We start from the raw sequence: 19,984 nt of genomic DNA, 5'->3' as shown, positions 1-19,984 counted from the left end.
ATTGCAAAGAATATCCACGAAAATGTTAACGTTATTTCTTAAATCTGACACAACCGCGTGTAAATTTTGATACGTGAAGACTACAAATGTCAACAGCTACGTCAACAGATACGTGAAGATTACAAATGTCAACAGCTACGAATACATTTGCTTATTCTTATACGATTACAAACTATGAGGAGTTTGTTATATCTTTTGGTAAAAAAGTCAACCCATCTGAGGTGATATACAAAATACTTTCTATTTATTTGTAACGTATTTGAGGTATTCTGTTCACAAGTATCTTATATAACTTCTCTGTAACAATTTCTCTCTGTAAGAATAACTTAACACAATGTGCATACACTCTGGTAACCATCCGGTAAACAGAACATATAACGTATATACTATATAATGGAATATATATATATATATATATATGGCGTTAAGATATAAAAAAATAAAGGAAGAAAAAGTAGGAAGCAATCACTCGTTGAAGCAATATCTTTTCTTAGTTGGCCTTTCTTCTTCATCATCCGATGATCCGATCATCAAGTTATATCGTTTTCTGTGCGATGTACTGGCCGTGGCCAAATTGTTGTCCGGACCTCTCGACGGAGGACGACGCTGTTCCTCTTCGTCGGATTCATCCTCGTCCTTGATGTTCACCAAGCAATTCGTGGATTCATTAAAGTCGGAAATTTTCACGGCGGTCAATCCGCTGTAAAGAAAGAAGTGTTCAGTAATTTCTGACAATTTAACGCCCCACAAAAATCGAACGTCTTTATGCAACGTACTTCTGTTTGCGATAAAGTTCGTGGAATTTTTTATGATTGTTCAGATCGGCGAGTTTTTGCAGGAATTTCTCATCGTGGCTGATTATGATGAGCTGGAAATTCTTCTGATGCTTCGCTCGCATCTCCACCACTCTATAAAATGTGTGTATTACGTTACATTATTTATTACAGTTCCGCGTCTCAGATGCAGACGAATACATACTTGGTGAGCGTGTCCGCTAAGCTGTTCGCATTCTCTTCGTCCAGATTCGTCGTTGGTTCATCCAACGCGAGTATACCGCAATCCTTGCAGAATGTCTCCGCCAAAGCGAGTCTTATAATGATCGACGCTAACACCTGCGAAAAAGCGCAAGTCTTACGTAAACGCATAATGTTGTTTCATTACTAATTATCATACGCACACCGAACGATTCCACGTTAAATATCTTAATAAGATTCATAAGATATTCATAAGATATTCATAAGATCACTTTAGCAAGTTAAATAAGATTTTTACCTTTTGCCCCGCGCTGCAACGTCCCCTCATGTCCATCTCGCAGCCGTGTTTAATCTGAATTAGCTTATAGTTGTAGGTTCTCCTGTTGCTGCCTACACCCTCCGTTGGTTCAGTACGAATTTGTATGCTGCTCGTATCCGTGCCTTTGTAAATGTGCTTCCACAGCTTCTTCATTATTTTATTCACCGTCGCCATGCGCTCCTCATGATACTCGATCATCGCAGTATCCAAAATCTGGCTGTAGGCCTTCAAATTGGCAATCGTCTCTTCCTGGACCTAAAAAGAAAAAAATAGGCGAGTCTCAGTACAATGTCCAGAGCTACTAAGTGCATATATAAGTCCAAAATATATGCAATTTCGCATGTAATACTTCACCGCTAATTCGATACACTTGTTAGTGTAATTACGACGAGCGAATCGGTAATCCTCTTTTCCCAGTTCCTGCGTGTATTGCTTAATCATTCTTTCCAGCTCCTCTTGTTTACCCAACGATACATTTCTCTAAAAAGAGAACATAATTATACATATTGTTAGTTGACGTACAAGCGATATACAACGCGACAAACGTGACATACGTGTGTCACTTACTTGACGAAGCGTGGTGTGTTTCTCGTCTTCCAACTGCTTCCACTTCTTCGCTACTTCGTCATAATTCATGTTCTTCAGTTGCACGTTCAATTGCCGGTATTGCTCTTTTAACGTCTCCATCGCTTCCTTCGTCTCACGCAATGTCACGTTGTCGAGCATCTCTCTCTTTTTTATCTCTTGAGTGGCGACATCCTCCTTCAGTTTGCCTATCGCTTGCTCCACATTCTTCCGCTTGTTTGTGAGTTCCTCCAACGACTTTTGGTAGGTCTTTATGTCGCATTCGTACTTTGCGAGTCTCTCAGACACGTTGCTGTTGATAAACGACTCAATCTCGTCTATTATTTTGTGCAAATCGGATAAACGTCTGTTACTCTCCGCCGCTGATTTTCTATCGGCCTCTTGCTTCTGCCAATTTTCCGCCTGCAACAAATTTTTGTTATATAGTCTTCTATTTATAAAAATGTTTTATATAAAAATATTATATAATTATATATAACTTTGTATAATTATTTTATAAAATTACAAAAGACGAAGTATAAAATTATATATAATTACAAAACCTATAGCAATAATTACATATAAAAACTCTAAAACGATTAGACCGATCGGAAAAACAAACCTTGGTTTTGTCCAACACCCGTATGCCAGAATGCAATTGATCCTCAGCATCCGCCAGATTCTTCCGTAATTTCTCCACCGTTTCTCCCACACTGACTTCCCGCGTGTACAGTTCTTCCTGTTTCTCCTTCAAGTGCTTCAGCTTCTGCATATTCGAACTTATCTGCAATTGCTCTTCATGCAGTTCGTTATATGTCGCTCTAGCATCCTGCAGTCTCTCGTTATGCTTGTTCAACTTGAGCTGCAGAGTTTCAATATGACTGCGAGTTTCTTTGAAGGAGTTCTTCAGTTTTTCCCGATGTGCCTGTGCTTCTTCCATAGTCCTTTCGGTTTGAATACCTGCGGAAAATAAATAGTCATGTGTTAAAACGAGAAAATCAATACTCGATAATATTAAATTGCATTATGTTGAAATTGTTGAAAATATTACCTGCATCAGTCATTTGAGTTTGCAAATTGTCAACGGTCTTCTTCAGGTGCTGTATCTCGTCTACGCATCGATCCCAGAGCTGGATATCGCCGATAATATTATTCCGAATTGCTAATTTCTTTTCGGGTTCTGCCTTCGACGCTTCCAAATTCTTAACGCACAACTTCGATTGTGTCAGATTATTCTTCGTTTTCTCCAACTTCTCGCTAGTTGAGGGAAAAATTATAATTATAGAGTATCACCGGTAGTATAGTGTAAAACATGAAACGTGAATTTAATACACAAAGGGAATTTACTCACTTTAATTTTTTCAAATCATTTTCCTCGCACTGAATAATCTTTTCGACGATAGGCTTCAATTGCAGCATATTGTCATACTTTTTCTGTTCAGTCTTCAATTCCTGCTCGCATTTTTTCAAACGACCTGGCTGATTACGTATTATATCGGTTTCCATTTCTTGAATTAGGTCTGCGACTTTCTGTTGCTCCCGAAAATCTCTATGACACAATGGGCAGCAAGGATCTTTCACAGAGAGTTTCTTTATATATTCTTTGTAAGCTGTAGCTTGATAAGCATAAACTCCTCTCTGATCCTGAAGATCCTTAACTCTTTTTGATTGCATTAGTAAAGTCTCATCAAAATCTTTGTAATCGCATACTACAGATATCTTTTGCTTGTCGCCTGAAAAATAAAGTACCAAGATAACCACATGATCAATATTATATCAAAAATTGTAAAATATATATATATATATATATATATATATATATATATATATATATATATATATATATAAAAGAATTCTTACGTTGCAATTCTGTCTGTTTCTTTGTAATATCAGATTCTATATGCTGCACTGTTGTTTCTAGAGCAGTAGTTTTGCGTTCTTGTGTTTGTATCTCACGTACCAAGCAACTCACTTCTTTTTCCTAAAGAATTCATCATTAATAATTGTATAAACACTACACAAATAAAAATGAATACTAGTGTTAATTACATACCAATTCCTGATGAACGCGTTTTAAGGAATTTGTCAATTTTGTATGTTGCAATTCTCGAATGTTTAATAATACTTTAATATTTTCTTCGTGTTTTTTCTTTAAGTTCTCTAATTCCTTTTCTTTAGATTGCAAGGTTGACTTCTTTAATTCAAATTCCGCCGTTAACGAGCTCAGTTTGTGCAAGGAAGAGATTTCATCGTCGACTACAGTCAAATTTGCCTCGATCTTGTCTCTGGATTTGATGTTGCTTTCGATATCAGCTTTAACAGAGTCCACGTCTAACGTCTTACTGATTTCATCTATCTTCTGTTTCGCCGTTTGAAGTGCTTGTTCGAGAGACTTTAACTTATTTCCTGACGCACCAATCTACATACAAAAAAAGAGACAAATTGAGATAAGATTCTGCTTTTACATCAAAAAGCTAAAAATCTTCCTAAACGTTTCACAATAAAAAATATATTAACCTGTGTTATCTGATTACGAATCGCGGTGATATCATCTCTTATCTCGATTACTTCCTTCTCCTTGAGAATCTTTTCGGATTCTATTTTCGAGTGATTACTACGCAGATTGTCCACCTCCTTCTGTAACTCTTTTTCTTTTCTCTGCATAGCCGATCGATTTTCCTCTAATTCTTGTTCCAATGCCCGTATCTTTTGTTCCAATCTTTTGGTAAGGGCCTTTACCTCTATATACAAAATGTTTGCATAATTTAGCAATAGAGAAAAATAATAGATTCCTTCAATATCGTCAAGCTTTATACGCGACTAATAGTTTTTTATATTTCTGTTTAAATACCTATCTCGGACACGTCCGGTCCCACCGTGTCTAAACCGCAAGCCTGTAGTGCGTCGTCTAACAGCTCATTGCGACGATTTATTCTTCTCTCGTGATCTTTCACTTGTTGTTTCAATGTACCCACGGTTACTCTGCACGTTGCCAAAGTATCTGAAATCCTGGTTTCTTTCTTTGAGATATCTTTGATTTCTGCTTCATTCTGAAAACGACAAATCAATGAAACAACAGTCATGAGTATATATGTAGAGTATATATGTAGAGTATTTGAGAACACTCATATAAAAGGCTAATAAAAGTTACTGACTCCTATAAAAAATCTAAAAAATCTTGATAAGTAAATCACATTATCAAATGTGATACACTTTATCGAATGGTAATATTTTCAACTTCCGTTTCCAAGCAGAAATAGACTATCCGGATTGGAATTTTAATTTTTTAAGTGAGATATATGGTAATTTTTATTGCAGATTCAGATTACACACAGAGGCAAAAGTTCTTTCAATGTATAGTATCTGATATATAAGTATTCGATTTATTTATAAAATATTTGGGGATTTTTGATAAAAAATCTTGCCTTGACATTGAAAGGGATGTGTAGGTGGTCTCAGACATCCTATATAAAAAATGTACTTAAAATCTTGATTAGTATATTTAACTGTACCTCTGTTATCTCGTTGTTCTTCTCTTTTAATAGAGAATCATAGGACTGTATGCGTGCATTCAGTTCCTCAGTTGTACCTTCAAAGATATTGTCTATAGTATCTCTCAGTTTTACATATCGTTCCTTGTGCATACTGAACTCCATCTTCTTCTTTTCTGCAAAAATAAATTTATTTTAGTACTTGTACTCACGCGTGTTCTCATTTGACTCACCTTCATCAGCTTGTATGCTCTTGTATTTTAAATTAAACTCTTCCATCTTCTTAATCTTTTCTTTCAAGGATTCCAACTCTTTGTCGATAATTCCTATTTTTTCCTTTGTACTATCAAATCTCTGCTTGTACTCCTCAAGTTTGGCCTCTCTGGATTTTACCTCAGCTACTAGAACACTAAACGATTGTTTCTCTGCATTCAAGCTTCGAATATCTCCCTGTAAGTCCTTATTGAGCTTTCCAATGTTTTCCAAGGCCTTGTTGAATTTTGTACTGTCAAATATTTCATCAAATCTGTCTTTTAACGTTTTGCCTTGATCGAATGGCCAATTAAGCTCATCTTGATGACAAAATATCACGTAATTGAGAATTGATTTTGAAACACCCAATGCTATGCTGAGTTCAATATCAACATCAGTGCAACGATTGGTTATCGACGCTTTCTGCATCAGAAAATAAAAATAAACAAATCTAAACAGTACAGTAGTCTATAGAAATAGTTACTTGTATACTTACTTCTTTTTTATCCTTACTCATTCTGGTTAAAGTATTATCAAGAGTCTTAAATTTCTTTGTAGCTTTTATAGACTCAATTGTTCGGCATACTGTATAAGTATTACCAATATTATCGACAATCTCAGCCTTAACGACACCTCTTACCTGCAACAATAAGTGCCATATAAAACATGAGTAAAATAGTTAAAGTTTTCTTTCCAAATTTTTAAAAAAACATTTCTTTTTCCTCTTAGAAATATTTTAATCACAATAGAAAGCTGGGACATAATTTTGATTGTCTAATTAAGCCAATAGAACAGAAATATAGTAAGAATAATACAACAGATATATGACAGAATGTAATACAGATATATAATGTAAAATTATAATAAACATAATCAATTGATGATAAATAGTATATATCATTGCTGCTGTACCGAGCCAGTTGATGCCAAATTTGGGTCATGTATAAAGGATCTTCCTTTTTCAGAGCTAGGTGGAAATTCACCGGTCGTAGCATACTTCAATGCCTCGATGATTGTAGTTTTCCCCGTACCATTCGGCCCCAGGATCAGTGTCATCGGGCAGGAGAAACGTATCAACGCATCTTCGCTATCTTCAAAATTGCGAATACCGCGAAGTGACAGCCGGCGTATCTTGGACATCTTGTCTCATCTAATAAACAATTTACGGTAATCAATACAACGGATGCAACAAACGAATGCAAATGTTGATGCTTCAAGTATTAGTCATCAAAATAATCGCTTTATCGTATCCTTCAACATAATCCTATAACATAACTGCGATAATCTAATCTCTACGATTCGAATCTGGTTTTTTCCACATCTAATTAAACAACAAAGCTATACCACATGAAAATAAAATAAATCGAACCAATATATTTACGTATATGCGACAGCTACATAATCGGCAAACCTCGAAAAAATCAATGACAAAACGCGCCAAATCTATCAGCAGGTGCGTTCTTTCGTTACACTTTCAGTACTTGGGTAAAAGCATTTTGAGTACTTTTGCGTAAACTTGTAAAAAATAAAGTTTTATTGAGTTTACCAATGAAATTTTTTATTTTACATGAATTTACCCGAAGGAAATAGATCGATTTCCAGATAAAGCCGGAATTCATAGGCTGCGTTTCGAAATTCACTGCGAGTACTGAAAATCTATAATTCATGTCACGTATACTATAGAATTTCAGTACTGACAGTGAATTTCGAAATGCAGCCATAGTCGTGTCTTATATTTAAATTCTGATCTACAATAAATGATTTAAGCTTAAGCTTTAAAAACTAACCAATCACAGTCGATTATTTTCCTCACATTTGACTGTAATTGGTCAATTTCTTAAGACTGGTTTACGATGGCCGTAATCCGTTAATTTATGCCGGAACCGTAAAAAATTGACCAATCATAGTCGAATTATAGAAAAATAATTGACTGTAATTGGTCAATTTTTTACGGTTCCGGCATAAGTTGACGGATTACGGTCATCATAAACCAGCTTTTAGAATGAGATAAATATATTTTTTCTCGTTTTTACTTCTTCTACCACTTCAACAATGCAGCTAAAAAGAACAGACCATTTGTTTCACTAGTTCAACAGTGCAGCTAAAAAGAACAGACCAATGAACTATAGATAAATGCGGGTACTGCATGAAACGGAATGCGGCCAATATTGAACCGACTTTTTTATTTTCTTTCTCCTTTCTCTCTCTCTTTCTTTCATTTTCTTAAAGATTGAAAATAGTTCTATAGTAGCTATTTTAATATGAAAGATCTTTTAATTTGTCTTTGAAGTGCGTTAATGATAAAAAGATCTTTCTACTTACAATTGTATTATACTGTTTGAAAATAAAATATCTCGATTAATCCGCCATTGACTTATACTACTTGAAAATTACATCTGACGTATTGTTGAACCATACTACGGGTGCGTTCCCACTTAGCGCGTCACGCGTCGCATCGTCCGTCGCGGACCAATCAAATCGTCCCATTTTATTGCCTAACTTTACGACGAATAAAATGGGACGATTTGATTGGTCCGTGAAGGACGATGCGACGCGTGACGCGCTAAGTAGGAACGCACCCATACTACCACCTTGACGTATACATTGTGTTTATAGTAAAATGTAATTAATACATTATTTTTCTACTTCTGACTCACCGCATTACTGCATTTTTTTATCCGCTTCTTGAATAATCAAAATAAAAAAGGAGCAACCAAAACGAACAAGCTTATACGGTGGTGATGTAGTGGGGGGGAAATGATTGAGTGATAGAAAAATCCCTCCTTCCATCACTCTCGACCCGGCTTTCTCGGTATGTTCGGCTCGTTCTAATGTGTCGTTTAACTTTTCATGATTATCTGAATCTCATGTTCCAGTCGTGAAGTACAAAGAAATTGTTGAAATTGTTTTGACAAAATGTTAAACTTTATGAATAATTCAAGAAAGAACGAGGCCGATAATGGAACATACAGTAACACTAACGTACCAGGTAAACATTTCGTGCACTACGTCGAAATTTTTGGGATTGCCTCCACGTTTTTGATTGTCGAGCTTTCCTAATCTTTTTTTTTTTTTGTAAGCGACAAGACTGTTTCTGAATGTTATCGAATAAAGCGTTAGAAATATATAAGATTATGTATTTTTCAAAATTACATTGCGTCATGGATGATCATTCGCTTCTTTCAAGCGAAACGTGTTCCTAACCTAATTTAACTTTTTGTATGAGTTGTATATAACAAGTCGTATATAAAAATAAGTATATACTATTTATAAATATTATGTACACACACACACGATCATATTCGTGACAATAGTATATATGTATGCGATAATAATATGCAAGAATAGAACAAGAATATATGTTGCATTAATGCAACAATGAGTCAGATATTGCATCATATGAATATAAAATAAATGAATTATTATTTAATAAGCTATATTGCCTTTTCTAAATTAGAGAATACTTATGTTTTAGTTACGGTACAACAAGGTTTATCTCTTAGCCCATATATGAATGTCGACCCATCATATCTTCCCATTAGTCAACCAGAATTTATATTTCCTGAGGGTGGTGTAAAACAAAGGGGTCGTTTGGAATTAGCTTTTGGCCAGATTGGAACAGCATGTTTATTGGGTGCAGGAATCGGTGGAATGTCTGGTTTATATAGAGGCATTAAAGCAACAACTATTGCTGGTGAAACTGGCAAACTCAGAAGGACACAGTATGGTCTTTTTCTATATATCAAATATTCATATTAAATTAGCATATATTACATATTTAGTATGTATCATACAACCATATCAGTATATGTTCATTATTTATAATCTGTATATATTTTTATAGTTCATAATATAATCAATATGTACATTATATATATCGTATACATTTATATCATATATCAGTATGTATTTATTATGTTTAAATCAGTATATCTTCTTTAATAGATAACTTTTTTGTTCAGTTTGAATCTACATGTATACAAGAGTTTTATATATTACCAGATGTGAAAAAAATCAGATTCAAATCATAGAGATTTGATTAGACACAGTTATAAGTTGTGTTATAGGTTGAAGGATACAATTACAATACCTTGATATTGTTGATTTGATATCTTGAAGACTAATACTTAAAGCATCAACATATTTTATATATTGCCAGACATCCTGTATATTATTTTTTTTTTTAGATTGATCAATCATGTTATGAAGGGTGGTGCCAATATGGCAAATTCTTTCGGTGTATTAACGATAATGTACACATGTACTGGCATAACTATTACTTGGCTCAGAGGAACTGATGATAGTTTCAACACAGTGGGCGCAGCAGCTGTGAGTGCTGCATTGTTCAGATCTGCTGGTAGGATAACTTATATATATATGGCCATTAATATGTATTTAATAATTATAGTTTTACAATTATTATAGTTACTATAGTTATTAAATTATTACAGTATAGTTATAATTATTACAGTATATTATTATAATTATAAAAATATATTTATAATTTTTAATTATAAAATAGGAAATTTTATATATAATTTAAATACATAATTTAAATATATAATTATAAAAAGAAAAATCAATTTTAGCTGGAGTTAGGAAAGCCGGTTTCGCGGCTGGTATCGGGGCAGGTCTCGCAACGATATATAGCATATGGAGCAACGGTGGCTTCAACGGTCTCTTTTCCTCGCAGCGTGCAAAAGATTGGGGGTTTCGGTCGTAAAAGTACGTGTATATATATAGTAAAGTATTTAGCTAAATTATACTTCTCCTGTATATTTTTACGTTACATTTCGCAATCGTTACCCCACTCCATCACAGAAACCATAGCGCTGAAGAGTGTTAAAGAAGACAAACTATACGAATCTATTTATAGATGGAATATATGGAGAATATAAAGAATAAATTGTTAAGTGATAGTGTACCTGCTGTGTTGCAGGCTGTACTAAGGAAATAACATGACAAGCGCGTACAAGAGATACGTATCGATGTTTTGTAATTCAGATAGAAATTATAAGGCGAAGTATGAAGGCTTGCGCGACATCGGAATTGGCCTTGTCATGTGTGAGATGTGAAGTGACACAAAGAACTTTCATTCACTAAGTGCTTCATTTATCTCGGTAGAGAAGGCTGATTTCTCCCATGTATAAAACCACGAATTTTGTACAATAGTCTTGGTGTACATGTTGTACCAAAGTTAGTATCTAATAACGTAATAAATGGAGGCTTGTAATGAGATTCTACGAGGAAGTGTTCGCTGAGATGTTTTGACACGCGACATTTGTATTGAATCCACATTTGACAGGGGAAACAAATTGGATCGAATACTGCTATTTCACGGACATCTTGTGTATTTTGCGTTAGTACAGTAAATAATATACGTCTAACTCGTTAGATGTTACGTTTTAAGGAGTAGTATGCAAGAAAAAAGAAAAAGATAATAAATCCAATTAGACCGAGCGAGTTTATTCATCTTGTTCGCGAGAACAAGTGTACCAGCGAACATTACCCGAGTGTTTTATATTCGACCTAATTGTCACACGTACGTTTTCTCTATCTCTTAAATTACGTACATACTCAAGGGAATACTAAAGTCAACGACGAACTCGAAAAATTTCAATAACGCAGAGACGATCGTTACTGACACAATCATGCTATCCTTTTCGTATTTCTTGTACATACAGAATTTACATAAATATGTATTGCTTTGTTTTATTATATACAGCGGAAAATCGAATCACGCGCGCATACACACACGTGTAGAAATCTTTCTGCAAACTTTGAATATTCTTAAGCTTCTAAATTCAGATGTGAAGATACAGCAATGTTCTTCAAAATTTTTCTGTTTGGAACATCCACACTTTCGGTATGTACAAGGTGCAAAACTTTTGGATCAGGCAAATATTACGCTGACAGTTTGAAATTTAATATTTAACTTTTTTATGTTTTTATCACAGTAAGCAATGGTCTTATTTATTTTTGCACGCACTTTTATTGCGTAAAAACATTTATAATTCTGTACAATTAATACGACATAAATTATGCAGAAAAAATATCAGTATTTAGTCGGTAAAATTTTCAGCTTCAGTATTCCTTTAAGTCATGCCGAAACATTTATTTGAGAATAAATATACCGTGACTTGAGATGTCTCCATACGATTCTACGAGGGAAAGATCTCAACAGAATTGCCACAAAGACGGCATGATAATCTTATCGGATTTTATCTCGCCATCGTATCACGTTTCCTCGTATTACAAGAATGGGATTTCTCCGATCAGAATGTATCTGGCTGCCGATGTGCGTACATATCAAAGTAATAAAGCGCTAAAGACACCACCACCTGGAACACTTATAATTTGCAGCGGCGTCACGCGATTCGTGCAGAAGCGCGCAAACATTTCGTAATACCGTCCACGGCTCACGAGAGAGAAACACCCGGAATACAGTAGGTGCGCGATACTCGAACATCGAACACGTCGCGCGAAAAACGAGACGTGACGTGATCAGATTATAAAACGCGGAAAAGTGCGAAAAGTCATTCAAGTTTGACGAATATTTCGCCACGATTTACATCGGTGTTCGCGTATATCCGCGCTGGTAATACTAAATCGATCCTAGATAAAAGTTTATCTGGAACGACTGAACACACTCGACATCTTTATCTTAAACGAGTGTCACGGCGAATAGATTCATTGTGCCATCGACCAAGTGAGAATGCGAGCGACGTACAAATGTGTACCAGATGACAGCGTGAAGTGTGTGATTTACTTTGAATCTCGTCAGTTCTTACTCTGAATTCTCTTTCGTCGACAAAAGCGCTTCCAAATGTGACTGAAAGTCAGAAGGCCTACAAGCCACATTTAGAGTTCAGAATAAGCACTTTAATTGACTGAAATGTGCGAAACGACCTTTATACATATTTAGGTATCTTAAATATTAATTTATTAATGAGATATTTAGAGATTTTTTTTTACGGCGACAAAGAACGAAAGAAATACATCGAATATTTTACATCGAAATCTATCGAATATTTTTCTAATAGTTTACATAGATACTTAATATTAAAAGAGATTCAAGAGAGCACGTGATTTTTAATCGCTCCTGCGAAAAAATCACACGATGGTTTCATTGTTTGTCGGATTTATCAGCCGCGAGCAGCGTTCTCAACGCGACGTCGGGAGATCGGGCTCGCCCCGTGTCAATATTTGACACAAAATCTACGACGAGCACAGTCGAGCGCGGAGGAGTAACGTGAGAGACAGCGATGAGTATTTACGAGAATGTGTGGCTTATTCAAACAAGACACACGTAATTCTTGCGCATACACGCGCTAGACGTAAAAGGCGGAGAGACGGAAGTGGTAGAAGTAACAGCCAGCTCGGATATCCCGGCACTGGCGGATGCGATTCCACGGAGTGGTGTGAGAGTCTCAAGGGTAAACCGAGGAGTACTCGCTCGACGGAGTGAGTTATTAAAAATCACGACAAGCCATGCTCCTCTACGATTCCTCCTATGCGTGCATCATCGCGAGCCATCGACCGTTATCTGTTCATGACTGTTTCTTATCAAGCGCGTTATTTCATCATGATTTTTAATCCACCGAAGGGAGAAGACGGACAAGTGAGAAGACTCCAATTAAGACCCGAGAATGAAAGACAGAGGTTAAACTTAGCAGAGACAAGGCTTTCTGTGTGATATAATCGAAAAAGTAAGAACTAATAAGAGCCAATACACGAGTGTCTTAGTGCAATAAATGAAATTTCTCAATAGATCAATTTTTTTATAAGCAGGATGTCATTTAATATCAGTCATCGATTCAAACGTTTCGATCCACTCCGGACCCACTTCGCACACAGTGAAGTACAACATCAATTTTTAAATCAAATCAATGCACAAATGGTAACACAAGCAAAACAATATAAGTTGTCACATATGTTGTAATAAATCAGAAAGCGAGAAAACTATTGAAAGCGCATACAAAGTTCTGATTCGTCACATAGGAACAAAAAGAGAAACAGAAAATCTCTATAAAATTCACAATAAAGTGATGACCAAAGTAATGAGAAAATTATAAAATGTTTTAAAAAGAGTTTGAATAGGAGGTTCGAACGTTTAGATCGATTATTAATTAAATGAAACCCTGGTTATAGAAAAATTGATAAGAAATTCCATTTATTGCACTAAACATCTTGCATCGGCTCTTATTAGCTTTTACGATTACGAAAGACAGGAGAATCGAAAGTAGTTCTCTCTCTCTCCCGACAGTTTGCAAAAGTCGCTCTAATTTTATTCTTTCTCATTTTCTCTCCAAAAATACTCAATTCAAGGGTTGAATTCTATGAAACTCTGCTTAATCTTATCAATTATTCTAGATTATACATACTATTTTGTATCCACCACGGCACAAACACACATTTTCGCACGTTTATCGCGCAATAAATAATTATTTATTTCTATTTATAATTAATTATTTATCTCTGTCTGTATCACGGAACTTTTACGTCGTTCCGTGTAACGCGCGCAAAAATGATCGGAAGTATTATTTTTATATTACAGAGAGACCGACCGACAGTTTCGTTCTCGCACAATCATTAAGAGTCTGCAGAAATCATAGTAGAGATCTCTCGCGAAATAGGCAAAGGAATTGGTTCTGATTTTCGAGGACACTACTACGTCGTAATATATGGGAGTTTGAAGGATTGATTCATCGTTCGAACTTGCGTGTAGTGCACTATTTGCGCTACAATTCGCGTCGCATCCTGCATCGCAATTGAAATATCTATATTCAACGTGTTTCTCGCGCGAAAGCGAATAGCTAATCAATCCTAATTAGCGCCTCTCCATCTCTTTCCAGCTCTAGTGGTATCAGCCAGACGGGGAAGGAGAGTTTTATTGTCTCCAGCCAGGGCTAATCAACGTAAGTGCAGCCTGTCTTTGTGAGGTAGTCGGTCGGTCAGTCAGTCATCTTCGATCTTCAGGTGCATACGCGATGCTCGGACTTGTGTAAGCACTACTTTTTATTGTTTTCCTATTTATTTCTCTTTTTTTTCTCTTTCATTTATATTTCTTCTTTTTCTATGCGTGTCGATTTCTCATACGCGCTCCGTGGCTGTTGCTGGTGTTGCAACGCAACTGAATTTGATTAATTATGTAGGGAGATAATATCTGTACGTAATTCCGTACAAATTTCGTAAATACACTTCGTCATATACTTATCACGACTATTCGCGTTAAACAACTGATTAACGACTGTGATCAATTTGTTAAGATGCTTTTTGTTTTAGTAACTTGTTCGCTCTCATAGTGTGTGGTCAGATCGTGTCTTTCTCTCTCTCTCTCTTTTTCTCTTCTCAATCGGGTATTTTATTCATTCAAGTGTGTAAGCGGCAAATTTACTTTTAAGATCATCTTCCAATCAAATAAGGAACTTATTACGTATCATAAACAAAATTGAACAAAATTCGTTCATGAAAACGTGTGATTGCTCCTGCATGTAAGGCTCCTGGCTTATTTTTACATTAATTTTACGATTTTGTTATTTGTTAGAAGAGAAGAAAGCGTTCGAAGTATTTCAGAAGTGTACTTGATCGATCGCAAATGTCATTTTCTCGGTGTCTTCTTATTAATCTTTTTATTAATCTTTTTATTAATCTTGGACATGTATTTTCTCGCTCTTTTAACGTAAATCAAGAATCGTATCTATTGAACAAATCACGCGTTAATGCAACAATAAGTTGCGTTGATATAGTTACTGACCAAATCGCAATCATTGAATCAATTGTGAACTCTCATCACAGCAACTCATTCAATCGTATAATTCATTCAATCGTATAACTCATTCAATCGACTAAGGTCCGGTTGCACCAACGTTATTTTGGCTTTAAGTGAAACTTAAACATGTATCTATCTTTATCTTTCTTTCTAAATAAAGACAAACACATATTTAAGTCTCGCTTAAAGATAAAATAACGTTGGTGCAATCGAGCCTAAGTGTTTGCTCGAGTGAATTTTATTCATTCATGCCAAGTCTTATTAACTCAATAGTTAAATAATAAACTTAATAATAAATTTAATAATAATAGTTTAATAATAAACTTTTTTCTCAGTTTTATTCTTCAGTTTTCGCAGTTTTTCGATGACTTTTACTTGATATTACGATAACGAATTACTTAAGCATACTTACTTAACATTGCGCGATAACGAACTACTATCAAGTAGCTCGTATTCAAACTGAAAACGCAGTCTGATTGAACTAGACTGCAACTTGACGACTCGACGTCGGTGGAGGATCACAGGTGCGTTGTATCGTCTTCAAAGGCCGCGATCTGCGAAGGTGAAGATAACGCGCGGCGATACTTGGCTCGATGGTCGAGGTGATCGAGAGAATACAACACCAGCGCAGGATCCTGCCGATCGGCTTAGCCCGAAAATAGATCTGTCCATAGCACATCGAACGTAGAGAAATAGTAGGTCGGGGGATGTTTACATATGTCGGAGCCTTCGCCGCATATTTGAACAGTCCCACGCGGATCTTCGCACACCAGCCGCGCGGCAACGAATCGCGTGTCTTCCTCTCGAGCCTGTAATTCATAATTCTATCGTCAGGATGACGTCAATAGATGCAATAAACATTCCTCTTTTTCTCTGGCAAAATGTGAGTCGACCCATCTGTCGCGGATGGCAGTCGATTTCACATTGCTGTTAACGCTACATTCGTTTTTTGAGAACGTTTCTCTCCGACACATTAACACGCAGCATCGCACGAAGGCGACACACGAAGGAACGATTTCAATTTGATGCTAATATATTCATAAAAGTGCCAAGTAGAAAACGATATCGCAAACTGACGAGACTTACGCGTCTTCTTCATTGTTTCAGACGAACTCGTCTCGCATGTCGTAGTGCGTGAACTCCGCAATCATGAAGATATGAATAGAAGAGGAACGTTCTTCCGCCTCGACAAGAGGAGCGAGCGAACCGTGAGCGCTTTTTCAGAGGATCAATCGCGTGGCTATCGACAATCCGAATAGGAAAGAAAAAGAACGATTAATAAGTAACAATCGAGGAAGCAATCATGATGCCGAATAAGCAAGCGGAATATCGGTTGACGATTTTCTATAGTAGCTCTATGGTGCTCTCCGTCACGTCTATCATATCGCTGGTGACCGCATGGCAGCATTGGTCCTGGACTTTGGACACTTGCTACAACATGAATTGCGGCTGCATATTGTACGGCATGAACACGTTCGACACCTTCATCGGCGGCGACGTGAAGCTCTGCCACTTCGGCGCGTACGCCCTCCTACCTGTCATCGTAATCAGCTTGTGCCTCGGCTCATATCATGGATACAGATGTTGCATACATAAGAATCTGGACGAGCCTAAGCGACTTAACGGCACAGTGGCGCATGACGATGACAGGTATTTATGAGCGACGAGATATTATCTTATTATCTATCTATCTATCTATATATATATATATATATATATATATATATATATATATGTGTGTGTGTGTGTGTGTGTCGAATTATAATTAAAATATATAATATATAATTATAATATATAATATTATATATATATATATATATATATATATATAATTATATATATAATATATAATTACTATATATTAAATATATATAATTTATTAATTATAATGTATATAATTATGCATATAGTTTTTATAATGTATAATTATAAGAACTTTTTGCAGTATATATTATTAATATATAAAACTAATATATATTAATAATATATACTGCAAAAAGTTCTTATAATTATATATTATAAAAACTATGCATAATTATATACATTATAATTTATATTATATATATAGTTTGCGCCGTTATATTTTAATGATCTTACTTTCCTAATTACCTGACTGACTTATTGACGAAATTGTTTATTCAGGCGCAATTTTAACGAACAAGTAGTGATCCATGTGAAATCGAGAACGCAATGTAAACAGTGGATACCAGCCGCTTTCATCGCGGCATTAATTTGTTGCCTGTCTCTTGCTCATGCGGTCGTGCTAACCGATGGATATTATGAAACCTGCGGACAATACAGACGAAATCTCATTCAAATGTTGGGCTCGAGAGGTCGCGAAGCTCAGGTATAAAAAATATATGTTTCATTAAGATTTTGATTCAGCTGAATCAGTCAAGAAGTTCGATTCTCGGCTCTCCTGCCTTTTTCGACGATAACCACCTTGCGCGATAAAGCTACCAAAATGTTATCAAAGATTTGTTTGTTTGATTGTTAGATGAAGATATAATTTTTTTTTATTAAATACGACTCAAGAATCAATATTGATTTCAGAATCGAACCAAATTTTTCCAGTGACCCGATAAGATTTTTTACATTATACTTTCTTATACAGAGAGTATCTGATGATACATATGAAACTTTCATGTACGTGTAGATTAGATCAAATAGAAGAAAAAATTCATATATCATTTTACAAATTTATTTTACTTAAAATTTATTTTATTCATTTACTACCTCTCTAATGGTTATACACATACAATACACACACTTTTTCTCTCTTATATTATTTAAATTTCTTATAATTACATATATAAATATAGTCTTTTCGTGAACCTTTCATCTGAATATGAATCAACGAATTAATCGAAGATAATTCGCATCATTCCACAGGTACTTCACAAGAGACTACCATGTGGCGCGATCTTCGATTATATGGATTACCTGCAGCCAGACGCCAATAAGTGGGTGCGCGGCAGCGAAATTAACACCGGCATTGCGCTTCAGCTTGCAATATCCACGAGTTGGCTGAATTTTTTCGCCTGGCTCGCAGCATTTTCGATAAACATGATTATGGCGAGAAAGAGGCTGCACAGTTTGGGAGAGAAATTCTGCTGCTGTTGTTGACGAGTGACGTTCTTGACGAAATTGGCCATTCGTGGACAAATGGAATATACTGCGTGGCACCTTAATGTTTGCCACGAAATTTAACACAATTACCAAACATTTGCACTGACTGTTCCACTATCGTCGTATTCCTTTTCGATGAAGGTGTATACGTATGGTGTTTGTAAAATTCAACTCGTATTTTTAGAAAATCGTACATTCACGAAAGAAACACGTGTGATTGTAGTTAATTTGTTGATGATACAAGTTTTATTTATGCATTTTATACCGAGACGACGTCTTTGATCGACATCTTGAATGTGAAGAAATCGACACTCACTCGTTGTGAAACATAATCGTATTCCTCTTTCCAACTCCTATCCAATTGCTTTTTTCTTTATACATATATTTGCACAATTTTTAAATAAAATGCATTATGCGCATATACATGATGTATGATTAAAGATTTTAAAACTAAAAGCTTACTGTCCAGTAAACAGTAACTGATGGTAACATTACATCAATATTATAATTTCTTTTTGCTATTTAATAACGTAACTGTTACGTAACATGCGTGTTATATTGCATTTACATTGTCGAGTGGGAAATTATAACACTGATGTTAGATTATTAATAATTATTAGTAATTACTAATAATTATAATTAGTACTTACTATAGAGTGTTATAGAGTTTAAGCAGATAAACATCTAAAATTGCTCTTTGAATTGGCAGTGATCTTTGACGCCGTAGTTGCGTCGTTGCAATGCTGCATGTTAATAATTTTTCTGTCTTTTTCTCCTTTTCACTCTCATAGTTATGTGCTAATAACGTAGGAAGCGGCAGAAGAATACTGTAAGAGCTGTCTGTGGGTGACAAAACTAATTATTAATAAAACATTTATGGAGTTTTTCTCGACATTCACGTTTTATTTCCTGCGTGTATACATGAAAAAAAAGAATCCTATAGACTAATAATAATAAATAACTGTATACGAAAATTTCAAGAAGGAATGTATCGTATCTATACTATTACACAGTCGTAACAGTTTATACAATCTTCGTAGGAGGACATTAAATTAGAGACAAAAAAAATGCTCGGGGTGTTTCTCTCATTAGCACCTATTGTTCTATTTTATACATGGTGCATACAGATCGACAGTACTTTAAGGCTTGGAATATAACAACGTTTCTCTCGCGCGTATAATATGTTCAATAAATACAATAGAAACCGCACGCGCGTGATCAGCGCAGTCCCGTCTACTCGATTCGTCTCGCTTGCCAAGATTTTGAACTCTAATTCTATTTCTGCATATACGTACAATCACTCCTCACTTTTGTGGTAGCAGCGTCGCGAATCGGCGTTTTTTTAATTCTAGATAGATTATACACGTGGTGTCATCTTTTACCGCGTTCTCTTTTTTCCTTTTATATATATTTATATGTATGTATATATATATATATATATATATATATATATATATATATATATATATATATATATATATAT

At 35.4% G+C, this 19,984-nt stretch overlaps 4 protein-coding genes across 14 annotated transcripts in view; 2 read left to right on the top strand and 2 right to left on the bottom strand.

The window, feature by feature from the left end:
- Positions 1 to 217: 217 nt before the first annotated feature.
- LOC116841949 (DNA repair protein RAD50) lies at positions 218 to 7,194 on the bottom strand. 3 transcript variants are annotated; one of them, XM_032810506.1, is made up of 18 exons: positions 7,178 to 7,194; positions 6,513 to 6,750; positions 6,097 to 6,240; positions 5,582 to 6,023; positions 5,370 to 5,524; positions 4,709 to 4,907; positions 4,375 to 4,598; positions 3,911 to 4,276; positions 3,718 to 3,838; positions 3,209 to 3,590; positions 2,909 to 3,114; positions 2,480 to 2,817; positions 1,861 to 2,280; positions 1,648 to 1,773; positions 1,273 to 1,548; positions 979 to 1,112; positions 777 to 908; positions 218 to 700 (listed from the first exon to the last, which is right to left on the bottom strand). In XM_032810506.1, exons 2-18 carry the CDS (start codon positions 6,738 to 6,740, stop codon positions 466 to 468), a joined length of 4,128 nt encoding a protein of 1,375 aa, XP_032666397.1. In that variant the 5' UTR covers positions 6,741 to 6,750; positions 7,178 to 7,194; the 3' UTR covers positions 218 to 465. The 3 variants fall into 3 exon arrangements, with proteins under 3 accessions (XP_032666397.1, XP_032666395.1, XP_032666396.1); XM_032810504.1 differs by lacking the exon at positions 7,178 to 7,194 and adding an exon at positions 6,982 to 7,145; XM_032810505.1 differs by lacking the exon at positions 7,178 to 7,194 and adding an exon at positions 6,970 to 7,121.
- A 1,186-nt stretch (positions 7,195 to 8,380) lies between these two features.
- Positions 8,381 to 11,060, top strand: LOC116841952 (mitochondrial import inner membrane translocase subunit Tim23). Of its 3 annotated transcripts, none has more exons than XM_032810519.1 (5): positions 8,381 to 8,589; positions 9,076 to 9,322; positions 9,788 to 9,957; positions 10,190 to 10,325; positions 10,540 to 11,060. In XM_032810519.1, exons 1-4 carry the CDS (start codon positions 8,517 to 8,519, stop codon positions 10,321 to 10,323), a joined length of 624 nt encoding a protein of 207 aa, XP_032666410.1. In that variant the 5' UTR covers positions 8,381 to 8,516; the 3' UTR covers positions 10,324 to 10,325; positions 10,540 to 11,060. The 3 variants fall into 3 exon arrangements, with proteins under 3 accessions (XP_032666410.1, XP_032666409.1, XP_032666408.1); XM_032810518.1 differs by having other exon boundaries at positions 10,422 to 11,060; XM_032810517.1 differs by having other exon boundaries at positions 10,190 to 11,060.
- A 445-nt stretch (positions 11,061 to 11,505) lies between these two features.
- LOC116841951 lies at positions 11,506 to 19,393 on the top strand. 7 transcript variants are annotated; one of them, XM_032810513.1, is made up of 6 exons: positions 11,506 to 12,356; positions 12,750 to 13,309; positions 14,456 to 14,604; positions 16,480 to 17,022; positions 17,515 to 17,719; positions 18,265 to 19,393. In XM_032810513.1, exons 4-6 carry the CDS (start codon positions 16,676 to 16,678, stop codon positions 18,496 to 18,498), a joined length of 786 nt encoding a protein of 261 aa, XP_032666404.1. In that variant the 5' UTR covers positions 11,506 to 12,356; positions 12,750 to 13,309; positions 14,456 to 14,604; positions 16,480 to 16,675; the 3' UTR covers positions 18,499 to 19,393. The 7 variants fall into 7 exon arrangements, with proteins under 7 accessions (XP_032666404.1, XP_032666400.1, XP_032666406.1 ...); XM_032810509.1 differs by having other exon boundaries at positions 11,506 to 12,525; XM_032810515.1 differs by lacking the exon at positions 12,750 to 13,309 and having other exon boundaries at positions 11,506 to 12,046.
- The window catches only part of LOC116841948, a 23,986-nt gene continuing 18,924 nt past the window's right edge, over positions 14,923 to 19,984 (bottom strand). The window contains exon 15 of the transcript XR_004377639.1: positions 14,923 to 14,939. The gene's annotated coding sequence lies outside the window, so the exon portion shown is untranslated. The remainder of the gene's footprint in view (positions 14,940 to 19,984) is intronic.

The sequence above is a fragment of the Odontomachus brunneus genome, unplaced genomic scaffold (assembly GCF_010583005.1).
Source record: "Odontomachus brunneus isolate Ranch 3 - 2012 unplaced genomic scaffold, Obru_v1 Obru_scaffold_019, whole genome shotgun sequence".
Lineage (NCBI taxonomy): Eukaryota > Metazoa > Arthropoda > Insecta > Hymenoptera > Formicidae > Odontomachus > Odontomachus brunneus.
This window is presented reverse-complemented; position numbering and strand designations above follow the sequence as displayed.

Bases quoted from the DNA above. Each gene is read 5' to 3' on its own strand.
- LOC116841949 (XM_032810506.1), bottom strand. From the start codon at position 6,740: ATGTCCAAGATACGCCGGCTGTCACTTCGCGGTATTCGCAATTTTGAA. The intron at 3,591-3,717 runs GTAAGAATTCTT...TTTATTTTTCAG, and splicing joins GAAACAGACAGAATTGCAAC to GCGACAAGCAAAAGATATCT. The intron at 1,113-1,272 runs GTAAAAATCTTA...GCTTTTTCGCAG, and splicing joins GTTGCAGCGCGGGGCAAAAG to GTGTTAGCGTCGATCATTAT.
- LOC116841952 (XM_032810519.1), top strand. From the start codon at position 8,517: ATGTTAAACTTTATGAATAATTCAAGAAAGAACGAGGCCGATAATGGA. The intron at 8,590-9,075 runs GTAAACATTTCG...CTTATGTTTTAG, and splicing joins CAGTAACACTAACGTACCAG to TTACGGTACAACAAGGTTTA. The intron at 9,958-10,189 runs GTAGGATAACTT...AATCAATTTTAG, and splicing joins TGCATTGTTCAGATCTGCTG to CTGGAGTTAGGAAAGCCGGT.
- LOC116841951 (XM_032810515.1), top strand. From the start codon at position 16,676: ATGATGCCGAATAAGCAAGCGGAATATCGGTTGACGATTTTCTATAGT. The intron at 17,023-17,514 runs GTATTTATGAGC...TTGTTTATTCAG, and splicing joins GTGGCGCATGACGATGACAG to GCGCAATTTTAACGAACAAG. The intron at 17,720-18,264 runs GTATAAAAAATA...ATCATTCCACAG, and splicing joins CGAGAGGTCGCGAAGCTCAG to GTACTTCACAAGAGACTACC.